General features: G+C 38.1%; 1 protein-coding gene and 1 long non-coding RNA gene across 3 annotated transcripts in view; one reads left to right on the top strand and one right to left on the bottom strand.

Annotated features, from left to right (window-relative positions):
• Nucleotides 1-21027, top strand: part of LOC309505165 — a 58474-nt gene that overhangs the window by 34944 nt on the left and 2503 nt on the right. The gene's annotated exons all lie outside the window — the stretch shown is intronic.
• tbx22 (T-box transcription factor 22) lies at nucleotides 4620-13971 on the bottom strand. The gene is made up of 7 exons (XM_082178456.1): nucleotides 13838-13971; nucleotides 12640-12741; nucleotides 12232-12406; nucleotides 11951-12118; nucleotides 10388-10446; nucleotides 6072-6157; nucleotides 4620-5231 (listed from the first exon to the last, which is right to left on the bottom strand). Exons 1-7 carry the CDS (start codon nucleotides 13858-13860, stop codon nucleotides 4723-4725), a joined length of 1122 nt encoding a protein of 373 aa, XP_082034582.1. The 5' UTR covers nucleotides 13861-13971; the 3' UTR covers nucleotides 4620-4722.

The following is a 21027-nucleotide window of genomic DNA, read 5'->3' as shown; positions in this document are numbered from 1 at the left end:
GAACTAAATATTTTTCAGACCTAATAAGTAGAACAGTGCACTGCCCAAGAGTTCTATTTGGCACAATAAACACTGTGCTAAACCCGACTACTCCGTCTTTTTAAGAAACTACGCTATATACCTGTGAGTATTTCTTGAACTTTTTTGTTAGAATGATTGAACTAATAAGAGAAAGAATGTCACAGCAAAATCCCCAGTGTTAAATTAACACTCCTCGGTGTACATATAGGTCCAACTAGAGGTTGTTAAAAGTTAACACTGAAGCAGGGTTGAAGTTAATGAGATAATTAGGTGATTAATTAAGTGATAATTGGCCATTAGTGGTGACACCTAATGTTAATAAGAATCAAGGAAAGAGAAACCACAAGAACAGAAAAAAGAGAAACACAAGAACTACTGACTTTGAGCCTTTACACATTATTGCACTTATTATTACCAGTTTGACTATTTCTGTCATACATCTAAAAAAGTTCTTGAGATTCAACAGAAGTTTAGAAGGTAATGTTTTATGGAATTTTTCGTTTCAAGTCACCATTATGATGGTCATAATGATGGTCACTAAAGGTGACTTGACTTTAAAAATATGATATTAATCATATCATGTTTTTATCAGTTGAGAAACATTGCGATACTGATGCCAGTCATGTCCTCAATGGAGATGGAGATGATTATATATGCTTTTAATTTCCTCCCGCCTTGATTACTAACTAATTCTCTTTTTACTTGTGGTTCAAAATGCTGCCGCCAAGCTTTTAACTAAGTCATCAAAGAGATCAAACGTAACACCAATTTTAATTTCTTTACATTGGCTCCCAGTCAAATTAAAAATTAAAATTAAAATTCTTCTGGTTGTGTTTAGAGCATTGCATGGTCAGGCTCCTGTTTATATAAAAGAGTTGTTGCAACCTTATAACTGCAACAGGAATCTATTATAGAAGGCTGAGGAGATGCAGATGTTGATCCACTGCATGTCCCTCACCGGTTGCTTACTTGAAGACATCGGACAGCAACATCTAGAGCTGGATCTGGATCTGGCAGGTTCTAGAATCCCAAGAGTAGGAAAGAATTTAAAAAGTCTAATATTAGCATAAATGCCATTCATTTTAAAGCAAAGTTGAATGGGAATGGTATACAAGGTGTATTTTGTTCCAGAGGACTTAAATAACGCAGCATAACCATGAGATATGAGGTATGAATACATTGATAAGGTGTATGCTTGATTGAAATAATAACAATACACTTAAACTGATAGAGTGTGTCTGAGTCCCAAAAAGTGCTAAAAAGACTATTCCATAGTTTAGGAACCAAAAAGAAAAGGAAATACTGGTACCTCCTTTTGAGGATTTTGATATTCTAGGAAGTGCATACATTTTTTTTTATTTAAATGTGTATTTGAAGCTTGTTCTTTCACAGGAAATTCCAACTGAAGCATTCTCTTGGATATGTAATTGTCTCACCCTTTTCACCTCTCATATGTTTTGCATCCTTAAATGATGCAGATTCCATGCAGATTCTTTGTGTAAATTCCATGCAGATTCAAGAAATGTGCTCACATTTCTAACATAATATTACAATGCAAAAAACCTAATGGTTCATTGACATGACATTGTTCTGCATAGCATGTGTCTGTCTAAGAACATGCAACAGCTACATCCGCCTATGTGTGTGTCAGCTTGTGGTGTGTGAGAGGGGTAAAAACACACATATGGAAAGATCCTTGGCAGGTTGCAGTTAGTCACACTCCTGCGTCTCTAATTGAATTACCGTTGACAGCACACCACAGGCCAGGCTGTGGACTCTAAACACTCAACGAACGAGGTGGGAGGGGGCATGCGCCCTGAAATCAATTACCTGCACAAGCGGACGGGGCAATCGAGACATGCTGAACACATCCTGCATGTCAGGTTTAAGACTGACAGCAACATCTGCAGACACCTGACTGCACTGACCTCACAGAGGCACTTCAAAGTGGAGCAGCCACAGAGCGCCTCTAAATCACCTGTTTGGCTCGGCCACCTGATCCTGAGGCCTAAAGTCTTCCAGGGACATGGATCGGATGGATCAAATGGATAAATGTCACATACAGGAAGTTTACAGGGCCACAGACCAAAGACGTACACGGGGGTGGTTAAAGTGGACAAAATCACTGCCACTTTTCTCTCTTGGGCTCAGGCGTCCATCAGGAGAAAATAATTTGGTAACACTTTATTTCGATAGTCCACTTTGGACATTCTACTACCTATAAGTAACTTTGCAGCAACATGTCAACTAACTGTCATTAGATTATTAGTAGACTGTCTGCTTAATATTTGCTAACACTTTATTTTGTTGCTCCCCCAACAGACATTCTACTGACTATAAGTAACTTGGCAACTATAAGTCAACTAACCTAACAGTCTACTACAGTCTAGTAATACTCTAATGAGAGTTAGTTGGCATGTAGTTAAAAAGTTACTTATAGTTAGTAGAATGTCTAAAGTGGACTATCGAAATAAAGTGTAACCAATATTTTCATTTACATATACTCATTTTGCAGATGCAATTTCAAATTGACAAACAGTTCTCTCTACACTGTACAACACTACATTTGCCTGCACAGTACTGTTCAATCCAGGATAGACCTTAAAGACTCCCACAACATAATATTACAGTTCAATCAATGCAGTAGCATATCTACTCAATTACTGACAATATATTTAGACTGTATAGCCAGAGGAGAACATGGACCCCTGGTGTAGCCTGGTTTCTACCGAGAATTGTTTTTCCCCCTCCATTATTCAACACCATATTTTTCATTCCTTGCCACAGTTGCCTTTGGCTTGAACACTCTTAGGGACAAAATCAAGTCAACTCTCTAAAGTCACCTTTATTTATATAGCGCTTAGTACAATACAGATTGTTTCAAAGCAGCTTTACAGTGATAAAGATATATAGTTACAAGGTGCTGCCATGAATTTGAATAAACATCATTTAAAATGCTTAGGGGTGGGCACAATGAATTATACATTTATAAATAAATGATCAAATAATAAAATCTCAGCTGCTTGATTGCTTATATTGTTGCAAAATGTAAACAATATTATCGCCCAGCTAGCCTATATATTTAAAGTTGGATATAATATAGAATGATGCTATTCATATTCTATATTATAATTTCTTCTATAAATAAATCATTTTGGATTACTGTGTATATGTTACAAGTTTGGTTTCATTTTTCCCTGTGTTCCCGGTCATTATTAGTTTCCATGGTTTCTAACAAGTCACGCCCCTGTTTCTGTTCATTAATTGTAGCTCACTCTGTGTATCTATGCTCTTAGTTACCTTGGTTCTATGTTCAGTCTTGTTTTTGTTTGGTGTGGTTGTGTATTATTACTCCTGAGATTTCCTGTTCCTGTTGGATTTATTGATTAAAGATTGTTTTCGTTGTATTTCATGCCTCGTGGAATTACTGCAACCACCGTTTGCTGAGAGTATAACACTGTTTCTAATATTTTTCACATAGAAACAGATTTGGACATTAATTATAGTCGAGAGACACAAGTGAACAAGGTGCTCCACCTTAAAGAGCTTAAGTCCAGCACACCTGATGACAAGGAGGGCTACAAAACGATGGCAATTTAATCTAGATTGAAACTGACAGTGTGTGTCTGCATCCTGAACAATGATAGAAAGACAGTTCAAGAGAGCTACACAGAAAAAGGAACTAAGTTTTTTTTTTTTTTTTTTTTATAAAAAATAAAATAAAAATACCACCCACAGTTGATTTTGACATCAACTGGCCAGAATTTTGAGACAGCAATGAACATGAATCATGAAGCAAAACATTTATTGTTTAAAGGGGTATCCCACCTCAATAGCACCACAAGTGTTTTGCAGTACATCAACACAATAAGTACATTGTACGAGATATATATATATATTGTCTTATGTAAGTACATACAGTAGTAGTTAAACCTGATAAAAAGTGTCCAGATTCATAAACATTTGTACCTCTTTAAAGTTGTAAAAAGTGATACATTTTTCAAATGCTGTTAATAATTTTGTGTCTGCAAATGCGAATAAATGTACGTGTGCTCAGGAGATCATGCTGCATTGGCCCTCTCTAGGGCCCGGTTTACACCTGGTATTAAGATGCATTTTAGTTGATCGGATCACACGTAGACAACGGTAAATACACGTGTAAACGGGGTTTAAAATGTTTGTGCACTTTTGACCACTTCCAGAGGTAGTCGAAAATGCATTCGACCGGATTGCTGGTCGAATGCGTTCGAACAACCACAAAAGACGGCCTACTCTCCACCTACTGACCTAACTGCGTAAACATTATGGGACGCACACAAGCCAGACGGGATTTACATTTTGTCGGCTGAAAACCCAAGTTTGGTTTGAAGATAAATGACATACCAAGCACGATGTTCTCTCACAATTCCTGATTTTTAATGTACGCACAACATTCGGCTGGTCTTGCGTCTGTCAGAGCACAAACAAAAGCGGCTGCTCGCCGTATGTTTTTCATTTGTCTCATTTATTCACCCACCCATAGACCCTCTCCTCGAAGAAATCAGGACAGAAGTGGTTGAAAGTGTACAAAAGAGACGGACTAAAACACCAGATGTAAAAGGGCATGCGTCTCCCTCGTCTGCTTATGATCCGATCATCCAAAACGCATCTTAATACCAGGTGTAAATAGGGCCTAGAATATGTGTTTTGACAGGTTTGAAGTCAGGGACAGTAACAGTTTGAGGAAATCATGGGCATTTGGTAAACAGGGCTCTCACCGTGAGCCAGTTTTAGATGATGAGCAACAGTAGAGAATTGGCGCCTCATGGGGAAACTGTAGCTGTATGGTGACACAAAGGCTGATGCCATATTGTCATTTTCAGCTTGATAGTGTCCGGAGGTCCATCCAGCTGAAATGTTGGGGATAGATCGCACAGAAGTACTTGTGGTGGTTGAATCATTGAGCCAGTAACTCCTAAAGATATCTCCTTTCTTTTTATTAGTCATGAAGGGGAGGTCTAACATGGGTCGCAACCCAATGTAACTACTGAGTTTGCCCAGGCAAATGTTGCAGTAGGCCCTGTATGTTTGAAAACTGTTTGAAGGGAGTATCTTGCAGCATTGAGGGCTTGTGAATGTGATGGGATGGGCTGCTTGAGCAAAGGAGCTGGGCAGGAAGGATGTCATTGATGAGGTAATGTCGAAGCTCGCTGAAGATCCATAACATCTGCCTGCAGTGAACAAAATAAATAAATAAATAAAAATGAGTTTGCTGTAGTGTGTCAGTATGAAATATCAGTTTACATTTCTAAATATTACTTTTTCCATTAATTGAAATAATCAAGTGAGACTTATAATTGTAATAATCCACAGAGAGACCATCATCGAGTCCATCTGGGAACGACTCAATCCAGATGAACGTCTCAGAGATGCTTGATGAAACCTACCAGCAAAGCTACCTGATAAACTATGTACAAAAGTTGTTTTAATCAAAAAGGGTGGTCACACTAAATATTGATGTGATTTAGTTAATAGTTAATTGATAAATAAAATCTATTTCTGACATTATTTTTGAAAGCATGCTCACTTTACAGCATTTTTACCCAAATGTCTAAAACTTTTCACAGTACTATAGCTTTGCAGGAAAGTTTCTTCAAACGTCTTGGAGACGTTTCTGCAGTTCTTCTGGATTTAGTCTGTCTCAGTTTTTTCTGTTTCTTCATGTAATCACAGACAGACTCGATGATGGTGATTTCAGATAATACCGGCTGTTGTCAGACTCCTTCTGCATAAAAAAATCTCACTGGATTATTACAAATAATGGCAAAAGGAATGTTTGGAAATGTAAACTGATATGTCCTACTGACACACTACAGCAAAATATAAAACCATTTTATTTAGGTGAAGTGCCTAAGACTTTTGCACAGTAGTGTATATATATGATGGCTCTTGATTGAACCACTTTAGGTAATGAACATTTTAGCTATCAAAACTTTTCACCATTACTGGGAGAAAAAAAAACATTTAAACTGAAATAAAATAATTAAAGATTCTGAATTATAAATGCTAACCTTGTAGCTCCATAGCAAAAGATTTTAAATCGAGGTTAAAGGGACTGTGCCATGAGTACGACTCCAGAATCCCACCCAGCACGCCCCTAAAATGCATTGTAGAAGAATGAGAAGGTGAGAATTCAGATATCTGAAAATCATAAAATACCACTATTATAATACCACTATTATACTGATTGACTCTCCTCTCCCTCCTCACACCTGCCTCCATTTTGTTATTTGCAATACTATAATGTTAATTTGCACTGCTGACTGTTATTATAGTAACAACTGTTTACATATGCATCTTGCACTACTACCTACTTACCTTGACTGGAATATGCTCAATTTGCACTGCCGACTGTTTATTTATACAGTACCAATTGTTTACATATACATTTGCAATACCGTACTTTAAAGGTGCTCTAAGCGATGCCACGCGTTTTTTAGGCCAAAACATTTTTTGTCACATACAGCAAACATCTCCTCACTATCCGCTAGCTGCCTGTCCCCTGAACACACTGTAAAAAAACGCGGTCTCTGTAGACACCACAGGCTCCACAAACGGCAACAAAAACAAACTGGGCTCACCCGTACCACGAAACACAACAAACAGTGCTCCAGCCAATCACCGACAAGAAGTATTTGAGGGTGTGGTTTGGGGGGTTAGTGTGCGTGCACATGAAGGGGGTTGTGGAGGAGAGAGAAGCATGAAGAGGGAAGTTTGAATTATGGCCGACACACGACCAAAGAGTCGACGTTCTGATGAACAAATTGCAAAGAAGAGGGACAAGGATAAGGGACGAGGATAAGGAACACGCGAAATACCGAATTTACATCGGAAAAACCTTTTGAAGGTGGCGAGAACTCCGCCGGCAGAAGGGCTTCCAATCCGACATTCAGTTGCTCTGTTTTTGCAGAACAGGTAAATCCATCTTTCTTTCTAAACTGACGTTCATGTTCGCCAAACCAACACAAGAATGTAATTAGCTAGAACTATGCAGTCAGCGTTAACTTTGGTGAATACAACATATATGTTTCAGCTAGCGATCAATCTCTATTGTAAATGATAAAGAAAATTCACAGTAGGGCAACAATTTGTTTGAATGATTGTTTTCACCCACTGTTTGTTATGAATTTGAATGTTCATTTATAGGCAATTGACAACTTTGACTAAATTTGTTTACGACGCCGCCGTTGTTTATGCTCACTGGGAAACGCGAAGCTAATGTTATCTTGCTATTATTGCGTCCTTGTATGGGAGCTATAGTAACCTCAGGTGGCGAAACTATTTTAAGATAATGTTTCTCTTTTTCTGCATTCTGTTCTGCAATATATAAAACCCTTTATCTAACTTGGCGACATTACACATTGAATGAAGTATCAGTAAAACTTAACTTTGTTTGTGACTACTTTGACTTTCCTTTATGCCGGAAGGGAGGGGAGGAGGGAGGAGACGGGATGAGGAGGAGGGAGGGTCTAGCTAGCCTCCGTTTTGTTTGACAACAATTCGAATGTCAACAAGTTACGACTCCCGTGATCGCTTAGAGCACCTTTAACTGTAATATGCAATTACTTTCCACTGCACTTTTACTCGGATAGCTTCTGTCCAAACTTTATTTGCACTACTTTAAATCCATTGTTATACTGCTCATCTTAGCCTAACTTATTACATATATCTATCTGTAAAACTCTGTTTATAGTAATAGCCATCTATATATTATGCTCACATTCTGTTTATAGTAACAGCCATCTGTATATATATTCATAGTACATATTCACCTGTATACTCTGTTTATAGTAATAACCATCTGTATATTATGTTCATTGTACAGATCTATCTGTAAAAATTCTGTTTATAGTAATAGCCATCTGTATATTATATTCAGTACATATCTAGCTGTAAATTCTGTTCACAGTAATAGTTATCTGTATATTATATTCATAGGACAAATCTATCTGTAAAATTCTGTTTATAATAGTATTTAACTCTATATTTATTCAGTACATATCCATGTTCTGCACTTATGGAACCACTGTATATCCTGCACTTGCTGCTATTGCACTTCTGGTTAGACCTAAACTGCATTTCGTTGCCTTGTACCTGTAGTAATGACAATAAAGTTGAATCTAATCTAATCTAAACTAATCTAATCTAATAATGTCTTTATTTTAGATGATTCTGCTAATGTAATAACCTCAAGGTAATATATAGATTTGCAAATATACAGTGCACAGCATAAACGAGTACACCCTGACAAGATTCCTCAGAAAAACATCCATCTCGCTTTTAAATGAATACTTTCTATGGGATTCTATAGAATGATATATTTGTTCAAATCTGGTTTATTGGTTTTAAATTAGATTAGTCAATACCAAAATTGGAACTATTCTAACAAAATAATTTAAGATCATCAAGCAAAAATTGGTACACCCTAATGAATGCGTTAGGAGAAAACATAAAATAAAATGGTCATTAACAGGAATTCACCAGCAGAGGCGTCTAATCAATCCTCACACAGGTGGCCTCAGGATAATTGACCATTAAGAGTTTTTAAGAGAGAAAATCCACTCCCATATAATGCTGGCAAAATGGCACCACATGGTAAAGAAATGTCACAAGACTTGAGAAAGAAAATTATTTCTTTGCACAATAAAGGTCAAGGTTATAAGAAAATTTGTAAAGCATTGCTAATAAGTTTGAATACTGGATAAAAGTGATAAAAAAAAAAAAAAAAAAAAGGATGGACTTGTGGGAAGCTCTCTGAGACATCCAGGCCATAAACGGAACACCTTGTCAAGAGCGTTTTGTGATGAGAGAAGCTGAAGAAAATCGCCATGAAAGTTCAGCACTGTTGGGTTCCAAACTGGGGTCGCAAGGGTAAGGAGTCCAATAAAAAAAATGCATGGTACCAGCAGTAAAGCATGGTGGTGGCAGTGTTCATGTGTGGGGTTGCATGAGTGCTGGAGGAGTCGGGGAGTTGCATTTCATAGGGGCTGTTTACACCTGGCCACTTCATGCGTTTTCTGTGATCGGATCTATCCGATCGTGAAAAGACCAGGTGTAAATGCCCTCCGAAACGCATTCGAGACGGATTTGAATCCGATCGCTCAAACTACTTCAGGAGGAGGTCTGAGCCGCATTCCAGACGAGACTGAACAAGTGTACATGCATCTGGTTGTTGAAACCACATATGTAAATTGTACTCCTCCCAAAAATGCTAAAAAAAAATAAACGTGTGAGAGCGTGTTATAGGCTATATGTAATTTTATAGCCAGATATGACAATGCTACTGGAACACGCATCACCGCAGATGAGAAGCTGAGCATCTATTCATTAAGCCAACGTGCAAACTATCGCAAATCAAAGTGAAAGTAAGTCGCAGACGCTTAACACACAGTCATCATCATTAAAAGTAAAGAAACGAAATGATCTTACCAGGGCTGTTGCCGCTCTCTCTTATTGCGGTCTTTGATTTTGAAATATTAGCTGATGATCAATAAAATACAGCTCATATCTGTTGCTTTCGGTGACGTGCACTCCATTAAATCTGCATATAGCGCGGGAATTGAAGATCGGATTTAAATCCGTTTCGCAAAAACACATTTATGTGACCAGGAACGGGAATCGTTTTGATAAATCAGATAGCTATCCGATCTGAGAAAACGCATGAAGTGGCCAGGTGTAAACAGCCCCATAGATGGCATCATGAATTCAAAGATGTACTGTGAAATACGGAGTGAGAAGATGCTACCATCACTCTGTGCTCAAGGTCACGGGCACTCTTTCAACATTATAATGACCCAACACATACATCTAAGGTCACTTGTTCATTTCTGAGGAAGAACAGGGTAAAAGTGATTCAGTGGCCAAGCATGTCACAAGACCTGAACCTAATAGAACACTTATTGGAAATTCTGAAAAGACAAGTTGAATCCCTCCAGCATCCAGGATCTGAAAGAATTCATTCTTTAAGAATTGAGAAAGATAGATGTAGCTGTATATAGTCAACTTTTTCATTCAATGTCTGGAAGAATTGGTGCTGTTCTTAAAAATCAAGAAGGCCATACAAAATATTAGATTTAATTGACTTTGTTGTAGGGTATAATCATTTATGTATTTTAATTTTTTTTCTTATGCTAAAGATGTTAGGTGACCACACTGTTATGTTAATAAAAATTCATGTTTAATAAAACAGTTTTATAAAAATGCAGCAAATTGTTCTTATATTCATTGAGAAATAGATAAAAATCTTGATTTTCAAAGGGGGTGTACTCATTTATGCTGTGCACTGTATGTGATATCAATAATTTATACAAATAATAACATCCATTACCCATTTCGTTCCCTGAAGCCCTTGGCAAAAGGATTCCTGTCAATCTTCAGTTTTGTTATCTTAAAAGGTAAAAAACAAAACAAAAAAACAAACAAACAATTAGTCACTTTGGCAACAAATGCAGATACTGTATATATTTTATTTATATATAATAATTAATTTTACTGTGCTTAACAAGTAAACCCAATTGAAATCAGTCACTGAAATATAAATTATACAACAATCCTTTTAAGACAAGACCTTGATGAAAAGTTGTCTGTCCTGTGGTTTCTTGTTTTTAGAACAAAGAGTGTAAATAACTCCCAAATGCTTCTGTGTAATTTCAGGTCTTACTGTTCTGCTGATTTACAGGTGCATCTGGGAATTTTTTTTTTTATATAATGTGCTTCAATCTGAATGATTTTACATAGCATTACAGGTTCCAGAGTTTTTAGTATTTGTAGAATGCAAAGTGTAAAAGAATGCAAAGGAAAACATAGAACTTGTGTCTGTGTGTTTGTAGCAATTAATTATTGGTATTATTCTAATTATAATATGGGTGAGGTTTTTGCTATATGTGTTTAACCTAAATGCACCCACAAGGATAGTAAAACTATCAACTACATTCAACAGTCCCCACAAGTAAAACAGGTTAATAAACATACATACTGTTTTAATTAAAATCTAAAACTGCTCAATAGTTTCTGAAAGAGTTAGGTTTAGGGATAGGGAATAGAAAATACCATTAGCTCAATATAAAAAAAATGGTAGAGTATGGTCTGCTAATAGTAAATTAATGTCAGATTTTTACAACTCATGTATATGGACAGTTGAAATCTGTTGATTCAACACACTCATGGCAATTTGTAACTATTTTGCGTTTTGGTGACTTGGCGGCGAATTTACCGGTCAAAAGTTTGGAAACATTAAGGTAGTCATAAAACTAGTCTCTTAATCTCACCAGGGCTGCATTTATTTGATCAAAAATACAGTAAAAATAGCAATGCTGTGAAATATTATAACAATTTAAATGAACTGGTTTCTTTTGTAATATATTTTTAAATGTTATTCCTGTGATGGCAAAGCTGAATTTTCTGCAGCCATTACTTCAGTCTTCAGAAGTCACATGATCTTTAAGAAAATAAAAAAAGATAATTTCTTATTATTATCAATGTTGAAAACAGTTTTAATGGCTTAATTAATTTATTTATTTTTTGAAATTGTGATACACTACCATTCAAAAGTTTGGGGTGAGTCAAATTTAAAAGAAAAAATAAAGAAATTAATACTTTTATTTAGCAAAGGCACATTAAATTGATTAAAAAAAGACAGTAAAGACATTTATGAAATTAAGAAATATTATAAAAAGTTATATTTATAATAAATTCTGTTCTTTTAGACTTTTTATACATCAAAGAAACCTGAAAAAAAATTTAAAAAATAACTCAAATATCAGTGTAATCCCAGACTTCTAGACTCGACTTTCCTACATAAATGCAGAACCATATGAAGCTAAACATTTCACATTCTGCTCTCAATTTATATTAATTCAAGATAAAACAGAGAACTGTTGAGATAAGTTACCTGTTGGTTTTGGTAGGCAGTGACAGTGGTGAACTGAGTCTCAGAGAAGGAGAAGGTGTACACACCCTCCGCTGGCAGTGATAGTAGAGTCTGGGACATGCATTCAAGAGGACTATGCAGAATAACGTGTATGCGTGGCTTGTACTTATGCATGGACTTCAGGATTATCTGAATTTCAAATGACATTGGACACATTTTGTATTTATATTTAAGCGTAATTGTCAATTGATTTATGTTGTAGTGTAGAATTAGGCTAGTCATGTGAAAGAAAGGGAACTCACATGGCCTTTGTCATCCATCTCATTGTTGGTGAGTTTGACACGATCAAAGCTAATCCCCTGTCTCATCCAGTTCTCTCCTGAACACGGTGAGTCCGGGTGGACATACAGATGAGGGGAGAGGCATGAATGATCTGTGTTTCCAGCCACCATCCACTGAGAGCTGTGGTACACATACCTAACATAGAAGATAACAACAATATCTTCGTTTAATTTCAAGTATTATTCCTTCTAATCAATACATGATTTAATCATTTGAAGCAATATAATTTAATAATTCAGGATACACCTTATCTGTATCATCTGTATCAATCTTTTACCCTTCACGTCATTTTCATTTATGTTATTTTGACCTTCATGTTTAGTTTTTTTAATTAATTATTTCAGACTGCAGGACAGACCACAGTATACCTGTATCTCTTTGAGTCCACAGGCATGATGTCCATGGCAATGGAGTATTGCTGCAAGGGATCCAGATTGTGCACATTGACTCGGACAGAGGGGAACATTCTCCTGAGTAGATTTCAGATACACAGTCAACACTGATATTATAAAATCATTACAGCTGTTTGGCTAGTTACAGGTAAAAATACTGAATAGTCGAATACAGTTTGCAAAGATATAGTTAATGTAGGTCAAAATAAAGGCTACAAAGGCTACACAAACTACATAACTTTTGCCCCTTTTTGCATTCTGGATAAGTTGACTCTAGAAGCTGAAAGACAGACAGGCTGTAGATTTTTTTTGGTAAGGAGTTCACATAAAATCACGTGGTGTATGAAGGGCACAAAAAAATTTAGCTTCAGAGTATGAGTTTATTCAGTCATTGGCCATCAAAAGACTAGTACAGAGCCCCTAAAGGAACATGGTGAAGAAAAATGAAATGGTATAAAAATTGTTTGGAAATGCTTTTGTGTTCTCTCGCAAATGTTTAGCGTTAAACCGAGAAACATTGCATTCGCTCAATGTTTGCATTCCCCCGATAAACTTCGCGTTCACTCGAAAAGAACACAAAAGTTTTGGCGAGAGAACGCAACGTTTCTTGGGGGAATGCAAACATTTTGCGAGAGAACGCCAAAGCAATAACTTATTATTTTTCCTTCCATCTCACATTCTTTTTCCACCATCATGTCCCCTTAGGAGCTCCATAGACTGGAATACACTTAAAAGACTAGGCCTAATACACTTGCCAATTTTATAAATGGTTAGGCTTCAGAGAAAAACGGGGCATCATATACAAAACAGATGAGGATAACACACTACCAGACTGTCAAGTCATTTTAAACACAATAAATCCACACAGAAACACACACCTCTTTGCTTGGATATATTGTGTAACTTAATAGTGTGGTGTGTGAACCTCAGCCATGTAGGCTATGATGCCCAGATTTCAAAGTTGTATGTTTTACTTGCCTTTTTTTAAAGGTGTGTGACCCTGTGTTTTACAGCACCAAAACATAACATTAAAACCAGGGTGAAACCACAGGTTTGGTTCTAATTGGTCACAAGCTCATTTTGCTGTAATATAGCTGTCGCTGTGATATGCTGATTTGCTTGGTTAAATTGTCATTGATTTTTAGAACTATAATAGGCCTATATTGCCATCTACCTCCCAACTTTTGTGATGATCATCTCTGTGCCGATCTCGTGAAATTTCTTCCACAGGTCAGATCCTTGAAGATCTACCCGAACTTCTCTCGCAGCTTCAGATTCGGTCCCTGCAGGTTTTCTTAGCTTTACGCTTTTTTTCTTCCAGTTATTTCGCTGATCTTCACAATTAATCAAAACAAGATTACACAAATGGTAATACAAATAAGTAAAACAACTGTCAAACAATGCTTAAATGTTTCCCCCTCCATCACAAATGATCCACTAACCCTGTGGGTCGATGAAGGTTCTTCTCGGTGTATCTCTGTCATATTCCAAGACATACTGCAATTTCTCATTCTTCATATTGTCCACCTTCATCTTCTTGCAACTTTTTCCTGAAGCATCCACAGAAATCGCGTGAGCGCGCGTGCTGATTCCCTGCATTCTGACAAGAGCTCAAATGACACGAGAGTCTTTCAGCGTCAGTCTGTCAGCAGCATCGTCAGTCGTTATCGATGGATCAAAACATTCTCTCCTCTCTCGTTTGCTGTCCTCTAAGCGCGTTCGTATTCACATTTCACCTCTTTATTTCTCAGCCTTTTAAGACTAAACAGTCAAACTCTTCATTTGCCTATAGGAAAGGAGATGCTCTTGTTCTCAAACTTACAGGCACCAATGGGATCTCAGAGGAGGACTTAAGTAACTCCCAGTCCCAGTACGATAAGCAACATTTGTTGTTGTTTTTGTTTTAAAAGATGTCATGCAAAACTCCAACCTGTGTGGATATAAAACGGCCCTCCTAAGAACAGTGTGCATTTACTTTTTAATTGTAACATATTAAGATATGTTTAGCATGTGCAGGATGATGGTGCATAATGCAATTTTTCTTCCTGCAGCAAGAACAAATGTGAATACCAGGCATGTTTAACAACCATAGCATTTTATGGATGGTTATGTCAGAGTATCACATTATGACAAGTGTTATTTACATTTTTAGCTCACATTTTATACAATTTATCATGCAAAGTGTTGAAAAGAAAAAAAGACAGAAGATAAAGAATAATTAAAAGTACCAAAAACATTTTTTTTATTTTAAAAAGTAACTGAAGAGGACTAAATTAAATATGCACAACTGGCTCAGTGACAAATGAAAGGAGGACACCTGAGCAGGAAATCTGAGCAGTTGCATAAGTTAAACGTTTATTAATTAACATAAATAAAATAATCTGTAAAACAAAAAACAACATGGTTACTGTCAAAAACAAATAACAAAAATAACCTAAACTAAGACCAAACAAGACCAAAAATCAAACAAAAACAGCCAATGGAAAACGTTCTCGGTTACTCACGTAACCTCGGTTGCCTGAGAATAATGGGAACGAGTATTGCGTCGTTAGACGCTATGGGAAAACTCTTTTTCTCGAGAATATTGAAGCCTTTATTTTAAAAACGCAGTACAGCTGCACAGCCAGCACAGTGCAGAGCTATAAGCGTGCTGATTGGCTGGGCTGCGGGAACTGCACGAACCTATGGCGAGGCGGCATGGCTGCACGAACCTATCAGGGCGCGTCCCGCCACCAGCGAGCTGAGCCCGCCAAAATGGGCGGAGCTACTGACTATATAAGCGGCCTATTTCGCCAGAGACACCAGGTTAATTAGACTGAAGCGACAATACCTGGACGTGAAGCTTAATAGCACGGCCGTCTATGCAATACTCGTTCCCGTTATTCTCAGGGAACCGAGGTTACGTGAGAAACCGAGTACGTTCCCTTTCGAAAACGGTTCACTCGTATTGCGTCGCTAGACGCTATGGGAACCCAATTCAATCACGCCCTGCTATTTTAGCTGACGACTTCGCTCTGAACCCCTGCCTGAAGCTGCAAGGCCTGAGGCTTAGAGTAGAACTTTAAGTCAGAAGTCCAAAGGATGTCGGATGGACAGATGTCGGAGCCCACAGAAGGGATACCTAGTGGTTTGGGCTCTTTAGAGGCCAACACCCACTTACGATAGAAAGGACTCGTGCCTGCAGAGCCGGCACCTCCAAGTTGTAAAACCTCACAAATGTGGACGGCGAAGACCAGCCGGCTGCCGCACAAATGTCTTCGATTGGTACACTACTGGACCATGCCCATGAAGATGCCAAGCCCCTTGTGGAATGAGCCCTGACGGGGCAGAGTAGACTTAATTCTCTATCATCTTCCGACAGGGGAAGGGCAGATAGCGAAATGACCTGGGCTCTGAACGGAGTTGAGAGCACCTTGGGTACATAGCCATGTCTCGGTTTGAGGACAATTTTGGAGTCGTTGGGCCCAAACTCAAGGCAGAAAGAGTTCATGGAGAGCGCATGTAAATCGCCCCATGCTAGGGCTAGCAGGAGTGCGGTCTTGAGCGAAAGTGGCTTTAAGTCAGCTGACTGAACCGGCTCAAAAGAGTCAAGTCAAGAGTTGAGAGCGGCCCTGGCGAGAACGTGGAGAAGCTCGGTGTCTGTGCTTGCCCTGGCGTCACTTTTGCTAGACTGAGACGGGGTCAATGACTGAGCCCGACCAATCCTCGCCTTCAGAGGCCGCCAATGATAGGCTGTCATTGTGGAGGTCTTCCTCTGATCCACCAAACGAGACGAGGCTGGCCGCATCAAAGAAGGGGTGATCTGTGGAGAGAGTGAGGCACGCGGGGTCTGAGCCGGCGTGAGCTCACTCGTCTCTGTGTGCTTGTGTGTCCTCTGACCCCGCCGTTTCTTCCTCTGAGATTCCTGGGAGGCGGGAAAGGGGAGGGCGCGAGGGGCAGGGTCGCTATCTAAAAAGAAAGCTAGCCGCGAGCGCAGAGAGGAGACTAGTCTGGGACTAGGCTTAAAGGTGCATTGTGTAAATTTTAGCGGCATCTAGTGGTGAGGTTGCAAATTGCAACCTACAGAAGTTACGGTGGCCGACAGGAATAGACGTCGTCTGAGACAGCAAAGCCAATTAAGCAATGAGGTTTCTTTACAAAGATAAATTAAGAAATTAGGTTTACTTTATTATTCGGTTAAACAATATGTTATTGCAAATATTATTGTTACTTGTTCATCATTGTGTCAGTGTTTTATTCGCTGACTTTAGCTATCTCTTCTTTGCACGAAGAACAACATAGTGACGAAACGCGTTTGTCTGTTTAGGGCTACTGTAGAAACATGTCGGCGCATTTCAATGTAAGGGGACCCGCCGTGTATGTAGATAGAAATGTCTCATTCTAAGGTAATAAAAACATAATGGTTCATTATGTAAGGTATTTATACACCACTGAAAACATAGTCTTATATATAATATTGTATTTCTGTCAACAGATCCTCCTAAATATTACACAATTCATTAAATCTTAAAAAGTTGTGGGGGCATTTCGCAATCCTAAACCCATTACTTTGTAAGAAAATAAACCTGAAGTAGTGATAAAAGCATATTTCTCTGACATCAAATTTGTAACAAAAAAAATCCCAATTACACGGATCCGTGGAAACAACTAAAACGCTGTATTACACATGCCAGGAAAGTAATTGGCAATGTCACTATGTAAAAAAGAAAGACTAAGTGCCCGTGCACATACGCATTCAAACGCGCATGCCTATAGACTAAACACACTAATACGCATGTGCACGCCGTCACTGTTTTCACAGATTCACATTTTTGAAGTTTACACAGAGATGATAACGGTATCGTTTTCAAAACTCGTTTTCAAAAACTTGTACTTTGAAACCTATTCTATTCTCAGGCCACCAAAATGCATTAAAAGTTTTCTGTTTTCAGGGTGTCGTGTAAGCGGCAACTTAAGCGGCAACTTAAGTAAGTTAATAAATAATGATTTTTTTATAACGGAAATGAGTCAATCATAAACTTAATTAAGCTAGACAATGACTTTCTTCTAGAGAAGCTGTACAGCCAAAACAATCTTTGTTGAATCATTGCTGATGTTGTCTTGATGAGAGAGAACCAATGGTGATTGGAAAGACAAGGCCGCAGCCTGGCACAAAAGTAGGGGTCCTTTGAATACTTCCAGCATCATCTTCACACTCAGAATCAGCCCTGATCTTGTGATCAGTGATCTGTGATCTTTTAAAGTGTGAAGATATTACACCCTTGAGAGGTGAGTGAGCCAATAAGGAGTTGTTCTTTGGATGTGTGATGTATTAAATGCTTACAATTTTGCATTTGAGATTATTGAGTTTCCGAAGCAGTAGTGCTAGGAATGTTGGGAACGTTTGGGCTTGCAGTTTGTGGAAGTAAAGAAAAAAGTTGTTGCTAAAAGACAGACATGCCGTCTTACGTGTGTTATTTTGAATAGATACATCACAGAAAAATTAGCTACGAGGACAATGTTTTGTTCAAATGATGGCGCTTATTGGAACCAAAACCATAAGCGAAAGCAGAGTCTTGGTCGGCTTATATTGAACGGATATTATCACTGTAAAGCTGCTTTGAAACAATACAGTATGTATTGTAAAAAGCCCTATATAAATCAAGGTGACTTGACTTAACTTGACTTGAGAAGGAGCGTCTGGAAATAATGAAACGTACTCCGTATGATGAAGTCAGTACACTGAGGTATGTAAGTACATAAAGGTCAACATGATCTCTACAAGCATAATAAGGCTTCAACACGTTTATGTGACACACTCTAGTCTTCTTTATCCGGTCTGGGGTATTAATCAAATAATTAAGATCAGAAATCTGACGAGAAATGGTATACGGTCTTACAAACTTAGCTTGAAATGTTGATCCGATAATAGGCAACAAGGTCACCTGGTTGGAAAGAACACATCTCTGTATGATGATCAAAAAGCTTTACTCAGACATGCTTTTGCCAATTGACAAGCTTCAAAAATTCTTCGAAAATCACTAACATATGTCAAGACATTCTTTGGTGGGTCAAACTTTTCCCAATCAGAAGCCAAAACTGCCAGTAGGTCTCACACATCGTGACCAAGAATAAGCTTGTTGATTGAAATCGGTACTCTCCTGGGCACCTTCCTGAGCTGCCATTAATAACCAGGGTAGGCCAGTCTCCCCATCTTTTTTTGATGTGACGTGTAGCCAAGTATGGTGTCCCAAACTCATGTGCTCTGCATTTCATCCATCCAAGTGCACACACACAGCAGTTAGTATTCAACCCGGAACACACACCCGGAGAAGTGGGCCTTGTGGGTAATGAGAGAGGAAGAGAGAGTTGTTCATTCACTCCCCCCACCTATATTTTCCTGCTGGTACTGAGTCTCGAACCTGCAACCTTCGGGTCACAAGTCCAACGCTCTAACCATCAGGCCCCATTTACAGATGAACATCATTTGAGTACAATATGATCTCAGTAAAGACATAAAATGATTGGTGGAATCTCTCCAGAGCTCCTAGATTGTGGAGCACTGAAGAGATTATGTTTAATGTGAAGTTGTTTCAATACTTGACCAAACAAATTAGAAGTGAAATTACTCCCTTGACCGGACTGAATAATTTGTGGTATTCCAAACTCTGAAGTTACTTGTGTGAGCGCTTTCATGACCAACACATTTGTTAATTTTCTTGTGGTGTTTTTCTAAGGTGTTTAAATATTGCTGGCTCACTTTGGCTGAATGTTTTAGACCAAGTGGACCAGTGGGATTCAGGAAAAGTGAGTGACCTTTGAACTTCAGTAATTATACTCAAGGTCATGAAATAAATTAACATTCACTGTTTATTTTATAGTTGACATGTATAATCTACTTTTTTAGAAAACAGAAATGAGTGTGCCATTAGGACATTTTAAGTCAGAGATGGAAGAAAGTATAGAACGAGCAAAAAATAAGACGAGGCAATAAGTTCAATCTGTGGAGTGAAGAAAGGATGAGAGGAACAAAATGTAGATGCAGAATATAACGCTTTAAATTATGGACACAATTTAAGTTCATTTAAAGTGTTTAGAGAAAACAGACAGAAAAAAAGTTTTAGAATATGGTTACCTTTTTAAATGTTCCTCTTATTGAATTTTCGTTAGCCTATTTGTTGTTGCATGTCAAGTCACCTTCATTTATATAGCGCTTTTAACAATATAGATTGTTTCAAAGCAGCTTTACAGTGATAATTAAAGTAATAGAGATAGTTTTGGCTTTACAGCAGCTCTAGAATAAAGTTATTGTCCAGCTAAAGTTAATTTGGATTGATTCACTTCCGTTGCAAAGATCATTAGTTATTAACTTAGGGGCCACTAACACGACCCCTTTCCAACAGAAAACCCTTAACGTACTCCGGCCCGCTCATTTGCACAACAACAGTGCCTGGTGGCTCAGAATGCAAACATTGAAACAGGTTCCAAGGTGCAAGCATTGAAAAATGTTGAAAAACTTTATCATCTCTGCGTAAGCCTCAAAAACGTGAATCTGCGAAAACGCTGACGGCGTGCACATGCGTATTATGTGTTCAGTCTATATATGTGCATTTGAATATAAATGTGCACAGGCGTGTAGTCTTTCTTTACAAATTGACCTCACCAAATTACTTGTCTGGCCTTAAAAATCCATAATACAGAATTTTTTGTCACCTCCGCGTATCTATGTGCACTGGAACCATTTTGACAAGGTTTTATCTGTACTGAGGTAAAGGCCTTCACAGAGAGAGAGACTAGTTGACACTTCAGGACTGCATTGTCGTCGTATCCAGGCGCAGGTCCTTCATCAGATCTGGATACGGCTTGGATACGGCAGACTGCGGTAAACCTCAGGATAAACAGAGACTAATAATTTAGTGTAGCATCCTAGTGCATCCTTCTTATAATGCAATGAGTACATCAGGATTTATGGGAAGTGTTCCCGGTTCCGGTTGACCTAATCTATGCAGCCTAATAATTATTTAACTGATTTGAATAATAGAAATTGATAATGTGTTATGTATATGCTAGGCCAAAGAGATGTGTTTTTAGTCTAGATTTAAACTGGCAGAATGTGTCTACTTTCCGGACAATGTTAGGAAGACTGTTCCAGAGTTTTGGTGCTAATAGGGAAAGGATCTACCGCCAGCAGTTGATTTTGATATTCTAGGTATTATCAACTGGCCGGAATTTTGAGATTGCAATAGACGTTAATGACTATAATGCATTCAGAGCTCGCTCAAGTACTGCGGAGCTAAACCATTTAGTGCTTTGTAAGTAATCAGCAATATTTTAAAATGTATACAATGTTTAATGAGGAGCCAATGCAGTGTTGACAGAACCGGG

The sequence above is a fragment of the Leuciscus leuciscus genome, assembly GCF_965113295.1.
Source record: "Leuciscus leuciscus genome assembly, chromosome: 8".
NCBI lineage: Eukaryota > Metazoa > Chordata > Actinopteri > Cypriniformes > Leuciscidae > Leuciscus > Leuciscus leuciscus.
This window is presented reverse-complemented; position numbering and strand designations above follow the sequence as displayed.